Source organism: Oncorhynchus kisutch, linkage group LG4 (assembly GCF_002021735.2).
Source record: "Oncorhynchus kisutch isolate 150728-3 linkage group LG4, Okis_V2, whole genome shotgun sequence".
NCBI lineage: Eukaryota > Metazoa > Chordata > Actinopteri > Salmoniformes > Salmonidae > Oncorhynchus > Oncorhynchus kisutch.
The window spans coordinates 12,063,233-12,084,010 of record NC_034177.2 but is presented as its reverse complement, the minus strand read 5'-3'; the positions used below and the strand labels follow the sequence as shown (position 1 = coordinate 12,084,010).

General features: G+C 43.2%; 1 protein-coding gene across 1 annotated transcript in view; it reads left to right on the top strand.

The window, feature by feature from the left end:
• Positions 1-20,778, top strand: part of LOC109888516 (zinc finger protein GLIS1) — a 162,470-nt gene that overhangs the window by 108,145 nt on the left and 33,547 nt on the right. Inside the window, exons 5-7 of the mRNA XM_031822432.1 lie at positions 4,695-4,856; positions 7,374-7,484; positions 16,654-16,831. Coding sequence (XP_031678292.1) covers positions 4,695-4,856; positions 7,374-7,484; positions 16,654-16,831 — 451 coding nt within the window. The remainder of the gene's footprint in view (positions 1-4,694; positions 4,857-7,373; positions 7,485-16,653; positions 16,832-20,778) is intronic.

Genomic DNA, 20,778 nt, shown 5'->3' with positions numbered 1-20,778 from the left:
TACTGTACCACTATTTACTGTACCAGTGTTTACTGTACTGTACCATTGTTTACTCTACTGTACTACTGTACTATAATGTACTGTACTGTACCATTGTTTACTGTACTACTGTTTACTGTACTGTACTACAATGTACTGTACTGTACCATTGTTTACTCTACTGCACCATTGTTTACTGTACTGTACCATTGTTTACTCTACTGTACTACTGTTTACTGTACTATAATGTACTGTACTGTACCATTGTTTACTGTACTACTGTTTACTGTACTGTACTATAATGTACTGTACTGTACCATTGTTTACTCTACTGTACCATTGTTTACTCTACTGTACTACTGTTTACTGTACTATAATGTACTGTACTGTACCATTGTTTACTGTACTACTGTTAACTGTACTGTTGTACTGTTTACTGTACTATAATGTACTGTACTGTACCACCGTTTACTGTACCATTGTTTACAGCACTCTACCATTGTTTACTCTACTGTACTACTGTTTACTGTACTATAATGTACTGTACCATTGTTTACTGTACTGCACCATTGTTTACTCTACTGTACTACTGTTTACTGTACTATAATGTACTGTACTGTACCATTGTTTACTGTACTACTGTTAACTGTATGTACTGTTCTACTGTTTACTGTACTATAATGTACTGTACTGTACCACTGTTTACTGTACTGTACCATTGTTTACTGTACTGTATTGCACTGTATTACTGTTTAATGTGCTGTACCATTGTTTACTGTACTGTACCATTGTTTACTCTACTGTGCTACTGTTTACTGTACTGTACCATTGTTTACTCTACTGTACTACTGTTTACTGTACTATAATGTACTGTACCATTGTTTACTGTACTACTGTTAACTGTACTGTTCTACTGTTTACTGTACTCTAATGTACTGTACTGTACCACTGTTTACTGTACTGTACTACTGTTTACTGTACTGTACCATTGTTTACTGTACTATACCATTGTTTACTCTACTGTACTACTGTTTACTGAACTATAATGTACTGTACTGTACCATTGTTTACTGTACTACTGTTAACTGTACTGTTCTACTGTTTACTGTACTATAATGTACTGTACTGTACCACTATTTACTGTACCAGTGTTTACTGTACTGTACCATTGTTTACTCTACTGTACTACTGTACTATAATGTACTGTACTGTACCATTGTTTACTGTACTACTGTTTACTGTACTGTACTACAATGTACTGTACTGTACCATTGTTTACTCTACTGCACCATTGTTTACTGTACTGTACCATTGTTTACTCTACTGTACTACTGTTTACTGTACTATAATGTACTGTACTGTACCATTGTTTACTGTACTACTGTTTACTGTACTGTACTATAATGTACTGTACTGTACCATTGTTTACTCTACTGTACCATTGTTTACTCTACTGTACTACTGTTTACTGTACTATAATGTACTGTACTGTACCATTGTTTACTGTACTACTGTTAACTGTACTGTTGTACTGTTTACTGTACTATAATGTACTGTACTGTACCACCGTTTACTGTACCATTGTTTACAGCACTCTACCATTGTTTACTCTACTGTACTACTGTTTACTGTACTATAATGTACTGTACCATTGTTTACTGTACTGCACCATTGTTTACTCTACTGTACTACTGTTTACTGTACTATAATGTACTGTACTGTACCATTGTTTACTGTACTACTGTTAACTGTATGTACTGTTCTACTGTTTACTGTACTATAATGTACTGTACTGTACCACTGTTTACTGTACTGTACCATTGTTTACTGTACTGTACCATTGTTTACTCTACTGTACTACTGTTTACTGTAGTATAATGTACTGTACTGTACCACTGTTTACTGTACTGTACTACTGTTTACTGTACTACTGTTTACTGTACTATAATGTACTGTACTGTACCATTGTTTACTGTACTGTACCATTGTTTACTGTACTGTACTACTGTTTACTGTACTGTACGATTGTTTACTGTACTGTACTATACTACTGTTTAATGTACTATAATGTACTGTAGACTGTTTACTGTACTGTACAATTGTTTACTGTACTACTGTTTACTGCACTATAATGTACTGTACCATTGTTTACTGTACTGTACTACTGTTTACTGTACTACTGTTTACTGTACTACTGTTTACTGTACTGTACCACTGTTTACTGAACTGTACTACTGTTTACTGTACTGTACTACTGTTTACTGTACTGTACCACTGTTTACTGTACTGTTCTACTGTTTACTGTACTATAATGTACTGTACCATTGTTTACTGTACTGTACTACTGTTTACTGTACTGTACCACTGTTTACTGAACTGTACTACTGTTTACTGTACTGTTCTACTGTTTACTGTACTGTACCACTGTTTACTGTACTGTTCTACTGTTTACTGTACTATAATGTACTGTACCATTGTTTACTGTACTGTACTACTGTTTACTGTACTGTACCACTGTTTACTGTACTGTACTACTGTTTACTGTACTGTACTACTGTTTACTGTACTGTACCACTGTTTACTGTACTGTACTATTCTACTGTTTACTGTACTGTACTGTACCACTGTTTACTGTACTGTACTGTTCTACTGTTTACTGTACTGTTGTACTGTTTACTGTACTGTTCTACTGTTTACTGTACTATAATGTACTGTACCACTGTTTACTGTACTGTACTACTGTTTACTGTACTGTTGTACTGTTTACTGTACTGTTCTACTGTTTACTGTACTATAATGTACTGTTGTACTGTTTACTGTACTGTACTACTGTTTACTGTACTGTACCACTGTTTACTGTACTGTACTGTTCTACTGTTTAATGTACTGTACCACTGTTTACTGTACTGTACCACTGTTTACTGTACTGTACTGTTCTACTGTTTAATGTACTGTACCACTGTTTACTGTACTGTACCATTGTTTACTGTACTGTACTATACTACTGTTTACTGTACTATAATGTACTGTAGACTGTTTACTGTACTGTACTACTGTTTACTGTACTATAATGTACTGTACCATTGTTTACTGTACTGTACTACTGTTTGCTGTACTGTACTGTACCACTGTTTACAGTACTATAATGTACTGTACTGTACCATTGTTTACTGTACTGTACTACTGTTTACTGTACTGTACTGTTCTACTGTTTACTGTACTGTTCTACTGTTTACTATACTGTACTACTGTTTACTGTACTGTACCACTGTTTACTGTACTGTACTGTTCTACTGTTTACTGTACTACTGTTTACTGTACTGTACTACTGTTTACTGTACTGTACTACTGTTTACTGTACTGTACTGTACCACTGTTTACTGTACTATAATGTACTGTACTGTACCATTGTTTACTGTACTGTACTACTGTTTACTGTACTGTACTGTTCTACTGTTTACTGTACTGTTCTACTGTTTACTATACTGTACTACTGTTTACTGTACTGTACCACTGTTTACTGTACTGTACTGTTCTACTGTTTACTGTACTGTACTGTACTGTTCTACTGTTTACTGTACTGTACTGTTCTACTGTTTACTGTACTGTACTGTTCTACTGTTTACTGTACTGTTCTACTGTTTACTGTACTATACTGTACTGTTCTACTGTTTACTGTACTGTACTGTTCTACTGTTTACTATACTGTACTACTGTTTACTGTACTGTACTGTATTGTACTGTGTTGTATTGTTTTCATTATTGATTCCCATTAGCTGCTGCCAAAGCAGCAACTACTCTTCCTGGGGTCCAGCAAAATTAAGGCTGTTTATACCATTTTAAAACATGACAATACATTCACAGATTTCACAACTGTGTGCCCTTAGGCCCCTACTCCACCACTACCACATATCTACAGTACTAAATCCATGTGTATGTATTGTGAGTATGTTATCGTGTGTGTGTGTGTGTGTGTGTGTGTGTGTGTGTGTGTGTGTGTGTGTGTGTGTGTGTGTGTGTGTGTGTGTGTGTGTGTGTGTGTGTGTGTGTGTGTGTGTGTGTGTGTGTGTGTGTGCGTGTGTCTGTGCCAATGTTTGTGATGCTTCACAGTCCCCACTGTTCCATGAGGTGTTTTTTATCTGTTTTTTAAATCAAATTGTTCTACTTGCGTCAGTTACTTGATGTGGAATAGAGTTCCATGTAGTCATGGCTCTATGTAGTACTGTGTGTCTCCCATAGTCTGTTCTGGACTTGGGGACTGTTAAGAAATCTCTTGTGGCATGTCTGTACCATGGTTTACTGTACTGTAATGTACTGCTGTTTACTGTACTGTAATGGACTGCTGTTTACTGTACTGTAATGGACTGCTGTTTACTGTACCACAGTTTATTGTACTGTACTACTGTTTACTGAACTATAATGTACTGTACTGTACCACTGTTTACTGTACTACTGTTTACTGTACTATAATGTACTGTACCACTGTTTACTGTACTATAATGTACTGTACTACTGTTTACTGTACTGTACTACTGTACTGTACCGCCTTCATCTCATATTGATCTACTTTTCTTCCCCTGTCTCTCATCCTCTCCATCCTCTCTCCCTCTGTCTCTGTCTCTTTCTCTCTGTGTTTTCCTGCTTGTGTGTGTGTGTGTGTTTGTGTGTGTGCATGTTCTCATGTGTGTATCTATCCATCTATCCTCTCCTAACAGTTTGAGGGCTGCAACAAGGCCTTTTCCCGCCTGGAGAACCTAAAGATACATCTACGGAGCCACACGGGGGAGAAGCCCTACCTGTGCCAGCACCCCGGCTGCCAGAAAGCTTTCAGCAACTCCAGCGACCGGGCCAAGCACCAGCGTACTCACCTAGACACGGTCAGCACACATGGAGACAGTCTCCACTGGTTCTACTCTCCTCTACTCCCACGGCCTCTCTGCTGTAGATCATAGATCATGTCTATTAGAAAGGGTTAGAGTCATGGTTCTATCCAGTCATGAACACTTACAGGTGCCCTAAAAGAAGTGGAATGGGGTGATGTTGATGTTTGAACTCTTTAAAAAATATGTATTTAACCTTTATTTAACTAGGCAAGTCAGTTAAGAACAAATTCTTATTTACAATGACGGTCTACCAAAAGGCAAAAGGCCTGCTGCGGGGACGTGGGCTGGGATTAAAAATATAAAATAAGGTACAAATATGGGACAAAACACACATCATGACAAGAGACAACACAACACTACATAAAGAGAGACCTAAGACAACAACATAGCATGGCAGCAACACATGAAAACACAGCATAATAGCAACACAACATCACAACAACATCGTAGCAACACAACATAGCAGCAGCACAACATGGTAGCAGCACAAAACTTGGTACAAACATTATTGGGCATAAACAGCACAAAGGGCAAGAGGTGATTTGGTTTGTTATAGAAGTGCCGAGCACCACATTTCCAACCCTGGTTAGAGTGTTGGAAGAATTGTACACATTAAAGCGTTAGTGCCTATTACCAAGCTTAAATGCCCGTTTCCATCTCTGACAGTATCACAGTTCTACTTGCACATTCATCTTCTGCACATCTATATCTCCAGTGTTTAGTTGCTATATTGCAATTATTTCGCAAGTATGGTCTACTTATTGCCTTACCTCCCTTATCCTACCTCATTTCCACACACAGTATATATACTTTTTCTATTGTATTATTGACTGTATGTTTGTTTATTCCATGTGTAACTGTGTTGTTGTTTGTGTCGCACTGCTTTGCTTTATCTTGGCCAGGTCGCAGTTGTAAATGAGAACTTGTTCTCAACTAGCCCACCTGGTTAAATAAAGGTGAAATAAACATACAAATTATTGAAACCTCAGTCAGTGAGTTTACACGCCATTCTCAATCACCCCACACTCCGTCCCTCCGGTGTCACGACATGCTACGCATCATTTAAATATCCCTTGCATTATGCCGCGTTCAGAACAACTGGGAGCTCGGGGAAAAAACGATTTGTTTTGAACGGTCATCCAACTCAGAATTCCAAGTTGGGAAATCAGGCCTCTTTCTAGAGCTCCGACTTTCCGACCTTAAGATCACTGACGTTATGATTTGACCTCGTTTTTTTCCCGAGTTCCCAGTTGTTCTGAACCCGGCATTAGTCTGACGCGAGTCACGGTAAGTCAAATAACCAGCCGTTAGTTTAGAGGGGAGTGTTCTGCCTCAGACTTGTCTCTCTGCTACAGAGGGGAAAGCAATGGCTGTGTATAAAGGAAAGGAACGCCTGAGTCAGCCACTACTCACTTGTCCTGTCTGTCACTCCTCCAACGTCTTACTGTATCAGAGTCCACAGGCCTCAGCCAGCCTTGAGCCACCCAGCCTCACTACCGTATGTATGTATACACACACTGCCAATTACACAGCCATCCCAGAAGCTGATGGCCGCGCATTAGCGCCCTGCCGAGAGTCTAATTTCGCCGCCTGCCACCCTGCCAAACGCACTTTAGTGAAAAAATAATGTTAAACTGTAATGATATTTATACTAGACAGAAGTTTTCTTGTTTTTTTCTCTCTCGCTCTTTTCTCCACTTGTGGGTCTGTGTTGGGGCAGCGTTGCGTAGGAATAACAAACAGGACGGAGATTAGTGGTGCTGAGAGCGGCTTGGAATAACGTGTTATTTACCGAAAAAAGCGAGGTACGAACTGAGAGCTAATAAAGAGGCGTATCGCCTTTCACTTTAAAGGCTGCCTTATATTCCACTGTACAGAGAGAGAAAAAACAAGGGGAAAATCTCTATCAAGGGGCTACATGCAGTATTTTCTTTGCTAATATTGTGTGAAGATGAGGACATGTAATGACACTGCTGTAGTGATGTTGCTTTGGTGATCACGTTTAGTGCCCCTCACATCTTTTGGTGCAGTTTGCACTTTAACTTTACTAGACCTTTATAAACCTTATAAAGAATGTCATCTTTGGAGCACTGAAATGCTGCTTTATATTTGGTTTCTTGTAGTAGGCTACTTCAAAAATGGAGAAAAACTGAACTCCTTCGAATTGTCTCTTCTCTCTCTTTCTTATTCCTTCTCTTGCCTTCAATTTCTTCAGTTACTCTGTGTATTCTCAGCTGAAAGGTAGGAGTCTATTTTTGCTTTCTTATTTCATCAGATTTCATTCCTGTTGTGTCTGCATTTTTGTTCTTGATTTTTTTTTCGTATTATTTTGCAAAATAATCAAATGTCTAATGCATACATGTTCTTGTGGTTTTATATGAATCAATATAGCAATGTTAGGTTTCTTTGACTCGTGGTTGTGGGTTTCATTGCGCTGTTATTATAGAATAAATCGTTGCTTTGAATCATATACTTATCATGTACTTATCATATATTTGTCATGTTCTATAGAAACCGTACGCATGTCAGATCCCTGGCTGCACCAAACGCTACACAGACCCCAGCTCTCTACGCAAACACGTCAAGATCCACTCCGCCAAAGAGCAACATGTGCATAGAAAGGTAGGCCTTCCATTTACGGACCAACATATTTACAGCTGTGGCATACCTGTTGCAAAAAAGCCGGGAAGAGATGTTTGATGTGCCGATTCTATGGCACAGGGTTGAACTGATACAAAACTGATACACAAAACAACGCTGAATTCAAAACTTTGAGTTTCTAAATTTAAATTACGAAAGAAGATTATTGCAAAACAAATAGAATGTTATGTATATATGGGGGATACAACCATCACAGCTCTGCAGATTTTGCTGTGAAGAGACAGAATCATTAGATCACTTGTTTTGATAGACGGGAGGGGTTGAAGGTAGCTGAAATTTTGTTTTGATAGATGGGAGGGGTTGAAGGTAGCTGAAGGGTGGAATAAAATAAAATAATAATAATAAAGAGGTGACGAATGTACAATCACCATGTCTGTGTACCGTGTCTGTAAAAGGTATACTGTATACTATGTATTAGCTGGAAGTAGACGCTTAAGTATTGTTGTCCATTAGTTTTCTCCAATTACCAGATATATATATAAAAATAATATATATATATATATATATATATGTATATATATACATACAAAAAATAATATATACAGTATATATATATATATACAAACAATTACATTGATAGAACCCACCGTCTATCTGCAAAATTAAAGCTGATCTACTTCCTAAAAATAAAATACTAAATATAAAGAAATAAAAAGACACCCAGAGAGAGTGAGCGAAAATCTAAAAAGCTACCTATATATCATACCAGTGGAGACCCAAGTCACTTTAAATCGGAGGAAGGGCTCATTGTAATGGCGTGAAAGGAATTCATGAATTGGTATACCATTCCAGCCATTACTTTGGGCCATCCTCCTTTTACCAGCATCCACTGTCTTACACTATACATATTATGACCAGGAACTGAGAGCATCTTAGGACTCTTATGGATCTTGTCAGGCCACATGCATCACAAATGTATAGTTGCCATGGCTCCCTAGTAGCAGCCTAAGCAGAGAGCTCCAATATATATGTACATTTAGTTATTAAGTGTTTTTAAAGGCTGTTTTAAATCAGCTATTTTGTTTTTGAGTGAGTTGTTATTACATACCTGTTGGTTTTAACCAGACATTTTAATCAACCATCTCCCTGACCACCTTCCTCTGATCAAGCCACGAACTCTCCCTCTCCATCTTTGGAGGATGCATGCACTCAAAGACTTGGCCACTATTGGTTGAGCTAGCGAGCTATAGCTAGGCTTCTCATGATGATGTATTGGTTGCGCTAGCTAGCTATAGCTAGGCTACTCATGATGATGTTTTGCTATTTATTATTATTATTATGCTGAACAAAACCATAAACACAACATGTGGTCCCACGTTTCATGAGCTTAAATAAAAGATCAGAGAAATGTTCCGTACACACAAAAACATATTTCCCAAAAAGGTTTACATCCCTGTTGGTGAGCATTTCTCCTTTGCCAACATAATCCAGGTGTAGCATATCAAGAACCTGATTAAACAGCATGATCATTGCACAGGTGTACCTTGTGCTGGGGATTATCAAAGGCCACTCTAAAATGTGCAGTTTTGTCACTCAACACAATGCCACAGATGCAATTGGCATGCTGACTGCATGAATATCCACTAGAGCTATTGCCAGATAATATAAAGTTCATTTCTCTACCAGAAGCCGCCTCCACTGTCACGACTTCCGCCGAAGTCGGTCCCTCTCCTTGTTCGGTCGGCGTTCGGCATTTCTTTTGTCTTGGTTTTCCGCACACCTGGTTCACATTCCCTCATCTGACTAAATGTATATTACCCTCTGTTCCCCCCATGTCTGTGTGTGGAATGGTTTGTTTGTTACGTGTGGTTCGCATCAGGCTGGTTTGCGCCGGTTATGTGTTTGACCCGTATGTTCTGTTTATTGTACCGTTTGTGTACTTTGGGCGTTATCGCTGTTTTCCTTGGGCATGAATAAAGTGCGCCTGTTATCACCCATCTCTGCTCTCCTGCACCTAACTTACCTTCAACCAGTTGCGCACATCGTGACAGAATTCCACACCCCTTATGGAGTGAGCAGGAGCAGGTACCCCTGTTGTAGGGGTCGAGGAGCGCTTCCGGGAGCACACGGCGATGCTCCACCATCTCGGCACCGTCATAGACCACGTCGTCCAGACAATGGACCGCTGGGAGAGACAGGGATTCCCTCCAGTGCCCTCCCCAGCACAACAGGAGTCTCCACTACTTGCCTCTCCTGTATCCGGTCCCAGTGGGATTCGTCTCGCCCTTCCCGGGGAGTTTGATGGGATGGCGGCACGCTGCCAGGGGTTCCTGCTACAGGTGGAACTGTATCTGGCGACCGTCTACCCGGCTCCTTCGGGACGTGAGAGGGTGTCCGCCCTCGTCTCGTGCCTCTTGGGGAGAGCCCTGGAGTGGGCCAACGCCGTGTGGGTATAAGGAGATGCGGCGCTGGACCACTTTGAGGAGTTCACCTGCCCTAGGGTAGAGCGGCGGGTGAACGTCCTTTCCACCTGAGGCAGGGGACGAGGAGCACCCAGGAGTTCCCCTTGGACTTTCGGACCCTGGCCATCGGAGGGGATGGAACGACAGGGCCCTGATCGACCACATTCGCTGCAGCCTACGCTAGGATGTCTGTCGGGTGTTGGCCTGCAGGGACACCACCCTCACGTTTGATCAGCTGGTGGACCTGTCCATCTGGCTGGATTACCTGCTGGCCACCCGCGGACGTTCAGATGCAGCTCTGTCGGTTCCATCTCCCAGCACCACCGCTCTGGTGCCTATGGAGCTGGGAGGTGCTGCGCTCAGGGAGACCAGAGGAGGGGCCTTCACGTGCACCATCTGTGGCCTCAGAGAGCACACTGCCGGTCGGTGTCGGGTTGGTTCCTCTGGGGGTCGAGGCAGTAGGTCTTGCGCACTCTGGCGTCACCCCAGGTGAGCCTGCACCATTCTCATCCAGGGCCCTCTGTTGCCCACCTGTTTTTGCAAGTTAACTTTCCTGAGTTTTCCCCGCATTCCCAGCATAAGGTGCTCCTCAATTCAGGCGCGGCTGGGAATTTCATAGACAGATCATTTGCCCATAGTTTAGGGATCCCCATTGTTCCAGTGGCTAAGCCCTTCCTAGTTCACGCCTTAGACAGTCAACAAATAGGGCCAAGTTTAATTAGGGAGCCAACCGCTCTCCTGGGCATGGTGACGCAGGGGGTCACAAGGAGAGAATCATTCTCTTCCTCATTGACTCTCCTGCGTTTCCCGTGGTGCTAGGCCTACCCTGGTTAGCCTGTCATGACCCCACTGTTTCATGGCAACGGCGGGCTCTCACGGGGTGGACGCAAGAGTGCTCGGGAGGTGTTTAGGGCTTTCCGTTGGTGCTACTACGGTGGAAGGTCCAGACCAGGTCTCCACCGTGCGCATTCCCCCCCCCCCCCCCCCCCCCCCGAATATTCCGATTTGGCTCTCGCCTTCTCTAAGAAGAAGGCGACACAATTACCACCCCATCGTCGGGGGGATTGTGCGATAAACCTCCAGGTAGACGCCACACTTCCCAGGAGTCACGTGTATCCCCTGTCACAGGCGGAGACGGCTGCTATGGAGGCATATGTCTCCGAATCCCTGCGTCAGGGGTACATTCGGTCCTCCACTTTACCTGCCTCCTCAAGCTTCTTTTTTGTGAAGAAGAAGGAGGGAGTTCTGTGCCTGTGTATTGACTATCGAGCCCTTAACCAGATCACTGTGAAGTACAGTTACCTGCTACCTCACATAGCCACAGCGATTGAGTCAATGCACGGGGCGCGCTTCTTCACTAAACTAGATCTCAGGAGCGCATACAACTTGTTGCGTATCCGGGAGGGAGACGAGTGGAAGACAGCGTTCAGTACCACATCAGGGCATTATGAGTATCTCGTCATGCCGTACGGGTTGATGAATGCTCCGTCAGTCTTCCAAGCCTTTGTGGACGAGATTTTCAGGGACCTGCACGGGCAGGGTGTAGTAGTGTATATCGATGACATTCTGATATACTCCGCTGCATGCGCCGAGCATGTGTCCTTGGTGTGCAAGGTGCTTGGCCCGAATGTTGGAGCATGGCCTGTATGTCAAGGCTGAGAAATGCCTGTTCTGACAGCAGTCCGTCTCCTTTCTAGGATACCGCATTTCCACCTCAGGTGTGGAGATGGAGAGTGACCGCATTTCAGCCGTGCGTAATTGGCCGACTCCCACCACGGTAAAGGAGGTGCAGCGTTTTTTAGGATTTGCCAATTACTATCTGAGGTTTATCCGGGGTTTTGGTCAGGTAGTGGCTCCCATTACCTCACTGCTAAAGGGGGGCCCGGTGCGTTTGCAGTGGTCAGCTGAGGCGGACAGGGCTTTTGGTCACCTACGGGCTCTGTTTACCTCGGCTCCCGTGCTGGCGCATCTGGCTCCTTCTTTGGGGTTCAGGGTGGAGGTGGCTGGGATAGGAGGCTGGGATAGGAGCCGTGCTCTCTCAGCGCTCGGGAACGCCACCGAAGATCCGCCCCTGTGCCTTCTTCTCGAAGAAGCTCAGCCCGGCAGAACGAAACTATGATGTGGGGGACCGGGAGCTGTTAGCTGGGAGCTGTTAGGCATGGAGACATTGGCTTGAGGGGGCCCAACACCCTTTTCTCATCTGGACTGACCACTGCAACCAGGAGTACATCCGGGCAACGAGGAGACTGAATCCTCATCAGGCAAGGTGGGCCATGTTTTTTACCCGTTTTGTTTTCACCCTTTCTTTCAGACCAGATTCCCAGAATGTTAAGGCTGACGCACTGTCCTGGCTGTATGACACAGAGGAGCGGCCCATGGATCCTACCCCCATACTCCCGGCCTCCTGCCTGATGGCACCGGTAGTATGGGAGCTGGATGCGGACATTGAGCGGGCGTTACGTGCAGAGTCCGCTCCCCTCCAGTGTCCCGCTGGGCGTCTGTTCGTTCCGTCTCTGGCGCCTTAGCATCAGAGTCAGACCGAGGCTCCTGCAGTGGACGACTGGTTCAGGCATGCGGAGGAGACCTGGTGCTGGGTCCCGATGGCGGACGTCTTGGACCCATCTGTGCTGTGGGAGTTTCACCATCTTCGTCCGGATCGCCCTGCACCTCGCAGGGCGTCGTCCCCGAGGCCGGTGTCGGCGCGCTGCTGGAGCCGTGCGTCAAGGGGGGGTAGTGTCACAACTTCCGCCGAAGTCGGTCTCTCTCCTTGTTGGGGCGGCGTTCGGCGGTCAACGTCACCGGTCTTCTAGCCATCGCCGCTCCACCTTTCATTTTCCATTTGTTTTGTCTTGGTTATCCGCACACCTGGTTCACATTCCCTCATCTGACTAAATGTATATTACCCTCTGTTCCCCCCCATGTCTGTGTGTGGAATTGTTTGTTTGTTACGTGTGGTGCGCATCAGGCTGGTTTGCGCCGGGTATGTGTTTGACCCTTATGTTTTGTTTATTGTACCGTTTGTGTACTTATTATCGCTGTTGTCCTTGGGCATGAATAAAGTGTGCCTGTTGTCACTCATCTCTGCTCTCCTGCACCTGACTTACCTTCAACCAGTTGCGCACATTGTGACACCAACGTTGTTTTAGAGAATTTGGCAGTAAGTCTAACCGGACTCACAACCACAGACCATGTGTAAACCACACCAGCCCAAGACCTCCACATACAACTTCTTCACCGGCGGGATGATCTGAGACCAGCCACCCGGACAGCCGATGAAACTGTTGGTTTGAAGAATTTCTACACAAACTGTCAGAAACCGTCTAAGGGAAGCTCATCTGCATTCTCCTCGTCCTCACCAGGGTCTTTACCTGACTGCAGTTCGGTGTCGTAACAGACTTCAGTGGGCAATTGCTCATCTTCAATGTCCACTGGCACGCTGGAGAAGTGTGCTCTTCACGGATGAATCACGGTGTCAACTGTACCGGGTAGATGGCAGACAGAGTGCTCCTTGATACCTTGATTCATCCGTGAAGAGCACACTTCTCCAGCGTGCCAGTGGAAATCGATGGCAATTTGAATGCACAGAGGTACCGTGACAAGATCCTGAGGCCCATTGTCGTACCATTCATTCACCGCCATCACCTTATGATTCAGCATGATAATACACAGTCTCATGTCGCAAGGATCTGTACACAATTCCTGGAAGCTTCCATGGCCTGTATACTCACCAGACATGTCACCACTCATTGAGCATGTTTGGGATGCTCTGGATTGAGCATCCAGCGTGGTCCAGTTCCTGCCAATATTAAGTAACTTCGCACAGCCATTGAAGAGGAGTGGGACAACATTCCACAGGCCATAATCAACAGCCTGATCAACTCTATGTGAAGGAGATGTGTCACGCTGCGTGAACCAAATGGTGGTCACACCAGATACTGACTGGTTTTCTGATCCACGGCCCTACCTTTTTTTTAAAGGTATTTGTGACCAACAGATGCATATCTGTATTCCCAGTCATGTAAAATCTATAGATTAGGGCCTAATTAATTTATTTTAATTAATGGATTTCCTTAAATTATCTGTAACTAAAATATTTGAAATTGTTGCATGTTGAGTTCATATTTTTGTGTATAAATGTCCCCAGTAGGTGTAATCCCAGCCATGTATTTAGAAAGTAGGGACATTGAGGTTTCTGCATTGTGATGCATTTACATGACACTGCAATATTCTATGGCAGCCATGTTAGCTCCCCATTAACATTACATGGGGATATATTTAAATAATGCTATGTAACTGAAAATTCTACAACTTTCTAAATACATGGCTCGTGGTGTAATCATCTTGTGCTTATTCTTCATCACAGCTCCATACAGTTGGATTCATTTAGTTTAGCCTTTGAAAACCTTTGAAATTCCTGGACAATAGATCAGGTTTGACCACATCGTGTTCATGGTCCACATCACATTCTTCTGCTGATAAATATGGGGAGAATGGAGAGAGGGAGAATAGTCTCATTGTTGTTTAAAGGGCCTGAATGTCGTCGGCCGGGCCTGAATGATGTGTTCCTTTGCTTAGCTGTAAAACGGAAACACATGTGAGGCTTATACCATTGTTAATATGCTGTAGCTAGAGCAGAATAGTGTCCAGATGCTGTGGACAAATGTCAAACAAACCTTCTCACTCCATCTCGGAGCAGAAAAAAAATGAATTATGTCATGTTTTGAAAGGCGGAGGCCCAATTCGACTTGATGAATTGTTGCAAGGCGCTTGTAAGGAAGTGTATCCAATCACGACGTGTTCAAATGATAATTTAACTAATGATTGTCGAATTGATCAGTGATATGTAAAGACAGCAATCCATCTGCACTCGGATATCTAACAAATGTCTAATAAATACCTCGCGCCAAGTCAAATATCAAATCCAGACTGGCTATTCAATCCATCCTGAATTCCATGGCAGCCCTGGCATACTAATCAGTTAGGATATCTTTGTGTGAGGTATCGCACACTTCCAACCACGTATCCATCCTGTTGGCTTGCTTCGTGGGTGTGTCCAACCTGTAAACGAGATAACGGATGGACAGAGGGATGAATAGAATGATAGATGGTTGGATTGGTTGTCCTGATCCTCTCTTTCTCCTGGTCCTAATAAGAGGGCTGCCTGTGGTTGTGAAGCTGGCCTCTAAGCCTGCTATTTCCTTTAAGTCTCTGTGTTTGAGATGTCACTAGTAATTAACTGATGCACTGCTTTATTAAAGACTGTTGTGCTTGTTGGCCAGTTTACACAAATGGCTATTTTTTATACCATATTCCTTATGTTACTGATGTCAGCTCCTTCTGGCAGATCTACAGCGTCAATGTCCCGGTAGAAGGTTGACGTTACAGTACATTACAGTCACTGTTCCTAGGCCGTCATTGAAAATAAGAATTTGTTCTTAACTGACTTGTCTAGTTAAATAAAGGTAAAATAAAAATACACATTTAGCATATGCCCTAACACAATGTGAGAGACTGACATTCAGTGTAGTTTAGTGTAGCTTATGTGTAGAAATCTATAGCGTAATTAGGGATCAAACCCACAAACCTAAATTAGTTAGCACTGTGGGCTAATCAACTAATCATTCTGGTTAGAGGGATAAACGTCTCACCTATCCCTTCACTCCAGTCACTGTCCAGACACAGCAGATTGGCCTTGTCCTTCAGCATAAAATCAGTTATTCCGTATGACAAACCTTGATGTTAACATCCTGACGTTACCTCAGCTCTAAAGGTACATCTGACATTACCTCAGATCTAATAAAACATCTAACATTACCTCGGATCTAATGCAACATTTGACATTACCTCAGATCTAATGAAACATCTAACATTACCTCAGATCTAATGCAACATCTAACATTACCTCAGATCTAATGAAACATCTAACATTACCTCAGATCTAATGAAACATCTAACATTACCTCAGATCTAATGAAACATCTAACATTACCTCAGATCTAATGAAACATCTGACATTACCTCAGATCTAATGAAACATCTAACATTACCTCAGATCTAATGGTACATCTGACATCACCTCAAATGTAAAGGTACATCTGCAGAGGAAAGGGAACGACATGGTTTTTAGGATTCCTGCAATGCTCTGGCTTGGGGTGTACTACAGTCCACTATAACATTTTACGACAGTGTAACTCACTGTGCTGATGTATAGAACAGAGTAAAACTGATCTATTTGACAGACTACCTATCATTTTGATGTATATTACCTTGAGACCACTGCTAGCTACATAAACCCAGGGGTGGGATTAGAATTTAGACTTAGATTGGTAACTGACTAAAATCAGTGGGAATGCAGGAATTCAGCTCAGAATTCCAGAATTTTGACATGTCAAAATAATGATTGCACTTTGGGACCTCTGTTCCCACGCATTCTGCCCCAATTCCACCCCACATGATAGACTGCAGTTTAATGTGTGTTCGCGTGCCCAGATACCATTGGCAGAGAGACAGGTTTTCACTTTTCACGTCTTGGCTTTACATTGGTATGCAAGATGTCCAAACAAACATTGAAATTCATGCATGACTCAAAGGAAAAGCAAATCATCTCTCTTCCACTCCAACATCCAATGATGGCACTGCTCCCGCTCAATTGTATTTTCATTTGGTTCACTTTGTCTTCGTGACCACTTGTATTGTACAGTAACCCTGTCTCTCTGTTTGATTGACAGCTGAGGCCGTTCCCCCACCTGGAGCAGGACGTCCTGAGTGAGTGTCTGTCGGTGCAGCACTTGCAGGGCTCCGCCCCCTCCCAGCACCAGCACCTTAACTGCCCTACCCCCGCTCAGCAGCACCTGTTCAACGGGAAAGACGGCCGCTCCCTTGGACTGGGACAAGACATCTTCACAGGTGCACACCGGAGGTCACTCTACCCCCTAACCACTAACCCCTGGCCTCTAACCTTTAACCCCAAATCCTAATACTTCAGGTAGAATTTGCCTGTAGTGGAAGATTTAGGATCAGCTTACCCTTTCCAATTCTTATCCGTAATCATTAAGGAGGGAAATGAAACTGACCCTAGATCAGTGTGTAGGTGCACCTTCATTCTACTCTGACCTTTAACCCCATATATGACCAATCCATCAACACACTGATCTACAGTTGAAGTCGGAAGTTTCCATACACCTTAGCCAAATACATGTGAACTCAGTTTTTCACAATTCCTGACATTTAAACCCTGTAAGAATTCCCTGTCTTAGGTCAGTTAGGATCACCACTTTATTTTAAGAATGTGAAATGTCAGAATAAAAGTAGAGAGAATTATTTATTTCAGCTTTTATTTCTTTCATCACATTCCCAGTGGGTTCAGAAGTTTACATACACTCAATTAATATTTGGTAGGATTTCCTTTCAATTGTTTAACTTGGGTCAAACGTTTCGGGTAGCCTTCCACAAGCTTCCCACAATAAGTTGGGTGAATTTTGGCCCATTCCTCCTGACAGAGCTTGTGTAACTGAGTCAGGTTTGTAGGCCTCCTTGCTCGCACACTCTTTTTCAGTTCTGCCAACAAATTTTCTATAGGATTGAGGTCAGGGCTTTGTGATTGCCACTCCAATACCTTGACTTTGTTGTCCTTAAGCCATATTGCCACAACTTTGGAAGTATGCTTGGGGTCATTGTCCATTTGGAAGACCCATTTGCAACCAAGCTTTAAATTCCTGACTGATGTCTTGAGATGTTGCTACAATATATCCACGTCATTTTCCATGATGCCATCTATTTTGTGAAGTGCACTTGTCCCTCCTGCAGCAAAGCACCCCCACAACATGATGCTGCCACCCCCATGCTTCACGGTTGGGATGGTGTTCTTTGGCTTGCAAGCCTCCCCCTTTTTCCTCCAAACATAACGATGGTCATTATGGCCAAACAGTTCTGTTTTTGTTTAATCAGACCAGTGGACATTTCTCCAAAAAGTATGATCTTTGTCCCCATGTGCAGTTGCAAACCGTAGTCTGGCTTTTTTATGGCGGTTTTAGAGCAGTGGCTTCTTCCTTGCTGAGCGGACTTTCAGGACTCGTTTTACTGTGGATATAGATACTTTTGTACCTGTTTTCTCCAGCATCTTCACAAGGTCCTTTGCTGTTGTTCTGGGATTGATTTGCACTTTTCGCACCAAAGTACATTCATCTCTAGGAGACAGAACGTGTCTCCTTCCTGAGCGGTATGACGGCTGCGTGGTCCCATGGTGTTTATACTTGCGTAGTATTGTTTGTACAGATGAACGTGGTACCTTCAGGCTTTTGGAAATTGCTCCCAATGAGCTGATTTATTTTGATTTTACCATAATGTCAAGCAAAGAGGCACTGAGTTTGAAGGTTGGCCTTGAGATGCATCCACAGGTACACCTCCAGGTACACCTCCAATTATGTCAATTAGCCTATCAGAAGCTTTTAAAGCCATGACATAATTTTCTGGAATTTTCTAAGCTGTTTAAAGGTAAAGTCAACTTAGTGTAATTAAACTTCTGACCCACTGGAATTGTGATACAGTGAATTATAAGTGAAATAATATGTAAACAATTGTTGAAAACATTACTTGTGTCATGCACAAAGTAGATGTCCTAACCGACTTGCCAAAACTATAGTTTGTTAACAAGAAATTTGCGGAGTGGTTGAAAAACGAGTTTTATGTCTCCAACCTAAGTGTATGTAAACTTCCGACTTCCAACTGTATCTTTCATACTACAGTAAACTTTGACATTTGAAATGATGGCAGACACTGTCCCAGCACTGATTTCCTGTTATGAAGACAATATTGGCCTGAGTGTGTTAAACTCAATCTCATGCTGAATTTGATACTGATACTCATTAATTAGACCTGATTCGGTTTAGAAACAAGTCCTCTGTGTTTTACAGGAAAATGTTAGCTCCACTTTCCCTCAAAGTATTTTCTATTTGAAAAGGACTGGGTGTAAATCAAAATGAGATGTACAATATTAATAAAGAACATCTGCAAAAAACGAACAATTGTGATTTGCAAATAAAACTGACCTTCGATTCACGTTCAAAAAGTGCTTACTTTTTTATTAAATTTGGAAATCTCTGAGATCATATAGACTATAGTAGTAAGCCAGTGACTTGTGAAAGAGAGGTTCATGACCAGGAAGAAATATAGTGGTACTATGGAGGAAAGGAGAGATGCCCTGCACTGTTCACAATTTATGGACACATCTGCCATTGTTTGCTCAGATAGTCCAATCCAGACGCCCCATCGTTCTCTCTTATTGTTACGGGAACACAATGCACGCTTACTGGGGGGACTATAAAAGCTCAAGTTGTCTTTGATTATTGAATCGATTCTTTCAATCTTGGCTTCTTTCCTTCCCTCTGCCTTGAGTGGATGTGTTGCAGATGGTTTCTAGGCAAGAGCTGTTGTGTTGGTGTGGCTGTATTAGTTGATTAAGAGGCGTTCGAGTATGCTGTGTTTGTTGGGGTTGAAGAAGAAGTGATGAGTATTCTCCTTCGCATGTGTTGGACTTTGTTCTCTGAAGGAGGATAGTCAGCAGGATTGGCAATGTAGGGAGACACTACGATGTTAACACTTTTAGAGCTGGCAGTGAGTAACACTTCTAGAGCTGACAGTGAGTAACACTTCTAGAGCTGACAGTGAGTAACACTTCTAGAGCTGACAGTGAGTAACACTTTTAGAGCTGACAGTGAGTAACACTTCTAGAGCTGACAGTGAGTAACACTTCTAGAGCTGACAGTGAGTAACACTTCTAGAGCTGACAGTGAGTAACACTTCTAGAGCTGGCAGTGAGTAACACTTCTAGAGCTGACAGTGAGTAACACTTCTAGAGCTGACAGTGAGTAACACTTCTAGAGCTGACAGTGAGTAACACTTCTAGAGCTGACAGTGAGTAACACTTCTAGAGCTGACAGTGAGTAACACTTCTAGAGCTGACAGTGAGTAACACTTCTAGAGCTGGCAGTGAGTAACACTTCTAGATCTGACAGTGAGTAACACTTCTAGAGCTGACAGTGAGTAACACTTCTAGAGCTGACAGTGAGTAACACTTCTAGAGCTGACAGTGAGTAACACTTCTAGAGCTGACAGTGAGTAACACTTCTAGAGCTGACAGTGAGTAACACTTCTAGAGCTGACAGTGAGTAACACTTCTAGAGCTGACAGTGAGTAACACTTCTAGAGCTGGCAGTGAGTAACACTTCTAGAGCTGGCAGTGAGTAACACTTCTAGAGCTGACAGTGAGTAACACTTCTAGAGCTGACAGTGAGTAACACTTCTAGAGCTGACAGTGAGTAACACTTCTAGAGCTGGCAGTGAGTAACACTTCTAGAGCTGGCAGTGAGTAACACTTCTAGAGCTGACAGTGCGTGAGTGTGTAGAGTCCTGTGAGTGTGCATCTCCTCCCTTAAGGCTGTCTCATCGTTGCCGGTGATCAGGCCTTTCACCGATGTGTCGTCAGAAAATTTGATGATGGTGTTGGAGTCATGCGTGGCCATGTAGTCATGGGTGAACAGGGAGTGCAGGAGAGGACTAAGCACACATCCCTGTGGGGCCCTGTGTTGAGTGTCAGCATGACGGAGGGGGTGTTGCCTACCCTCACCACCTGGGGTCGGCCTGTCAGGATGTCCAGGTTCAGTTGCATAGCGATGTGTTCAGTCCCAGGGTCCTAAGCTTGTTGATGAACTTGGATGGGACAATGGTGTTGAACGCTGAGCTGTAGTCAATGAACAGCATTCTCACATAGCTATTCCTCTTATCTAGGTGGTTGAGGGCACTGTGGAGTACAATTGAGATTGCGTCGTCTATGGATCTGTTGGGGCGGTATGCAA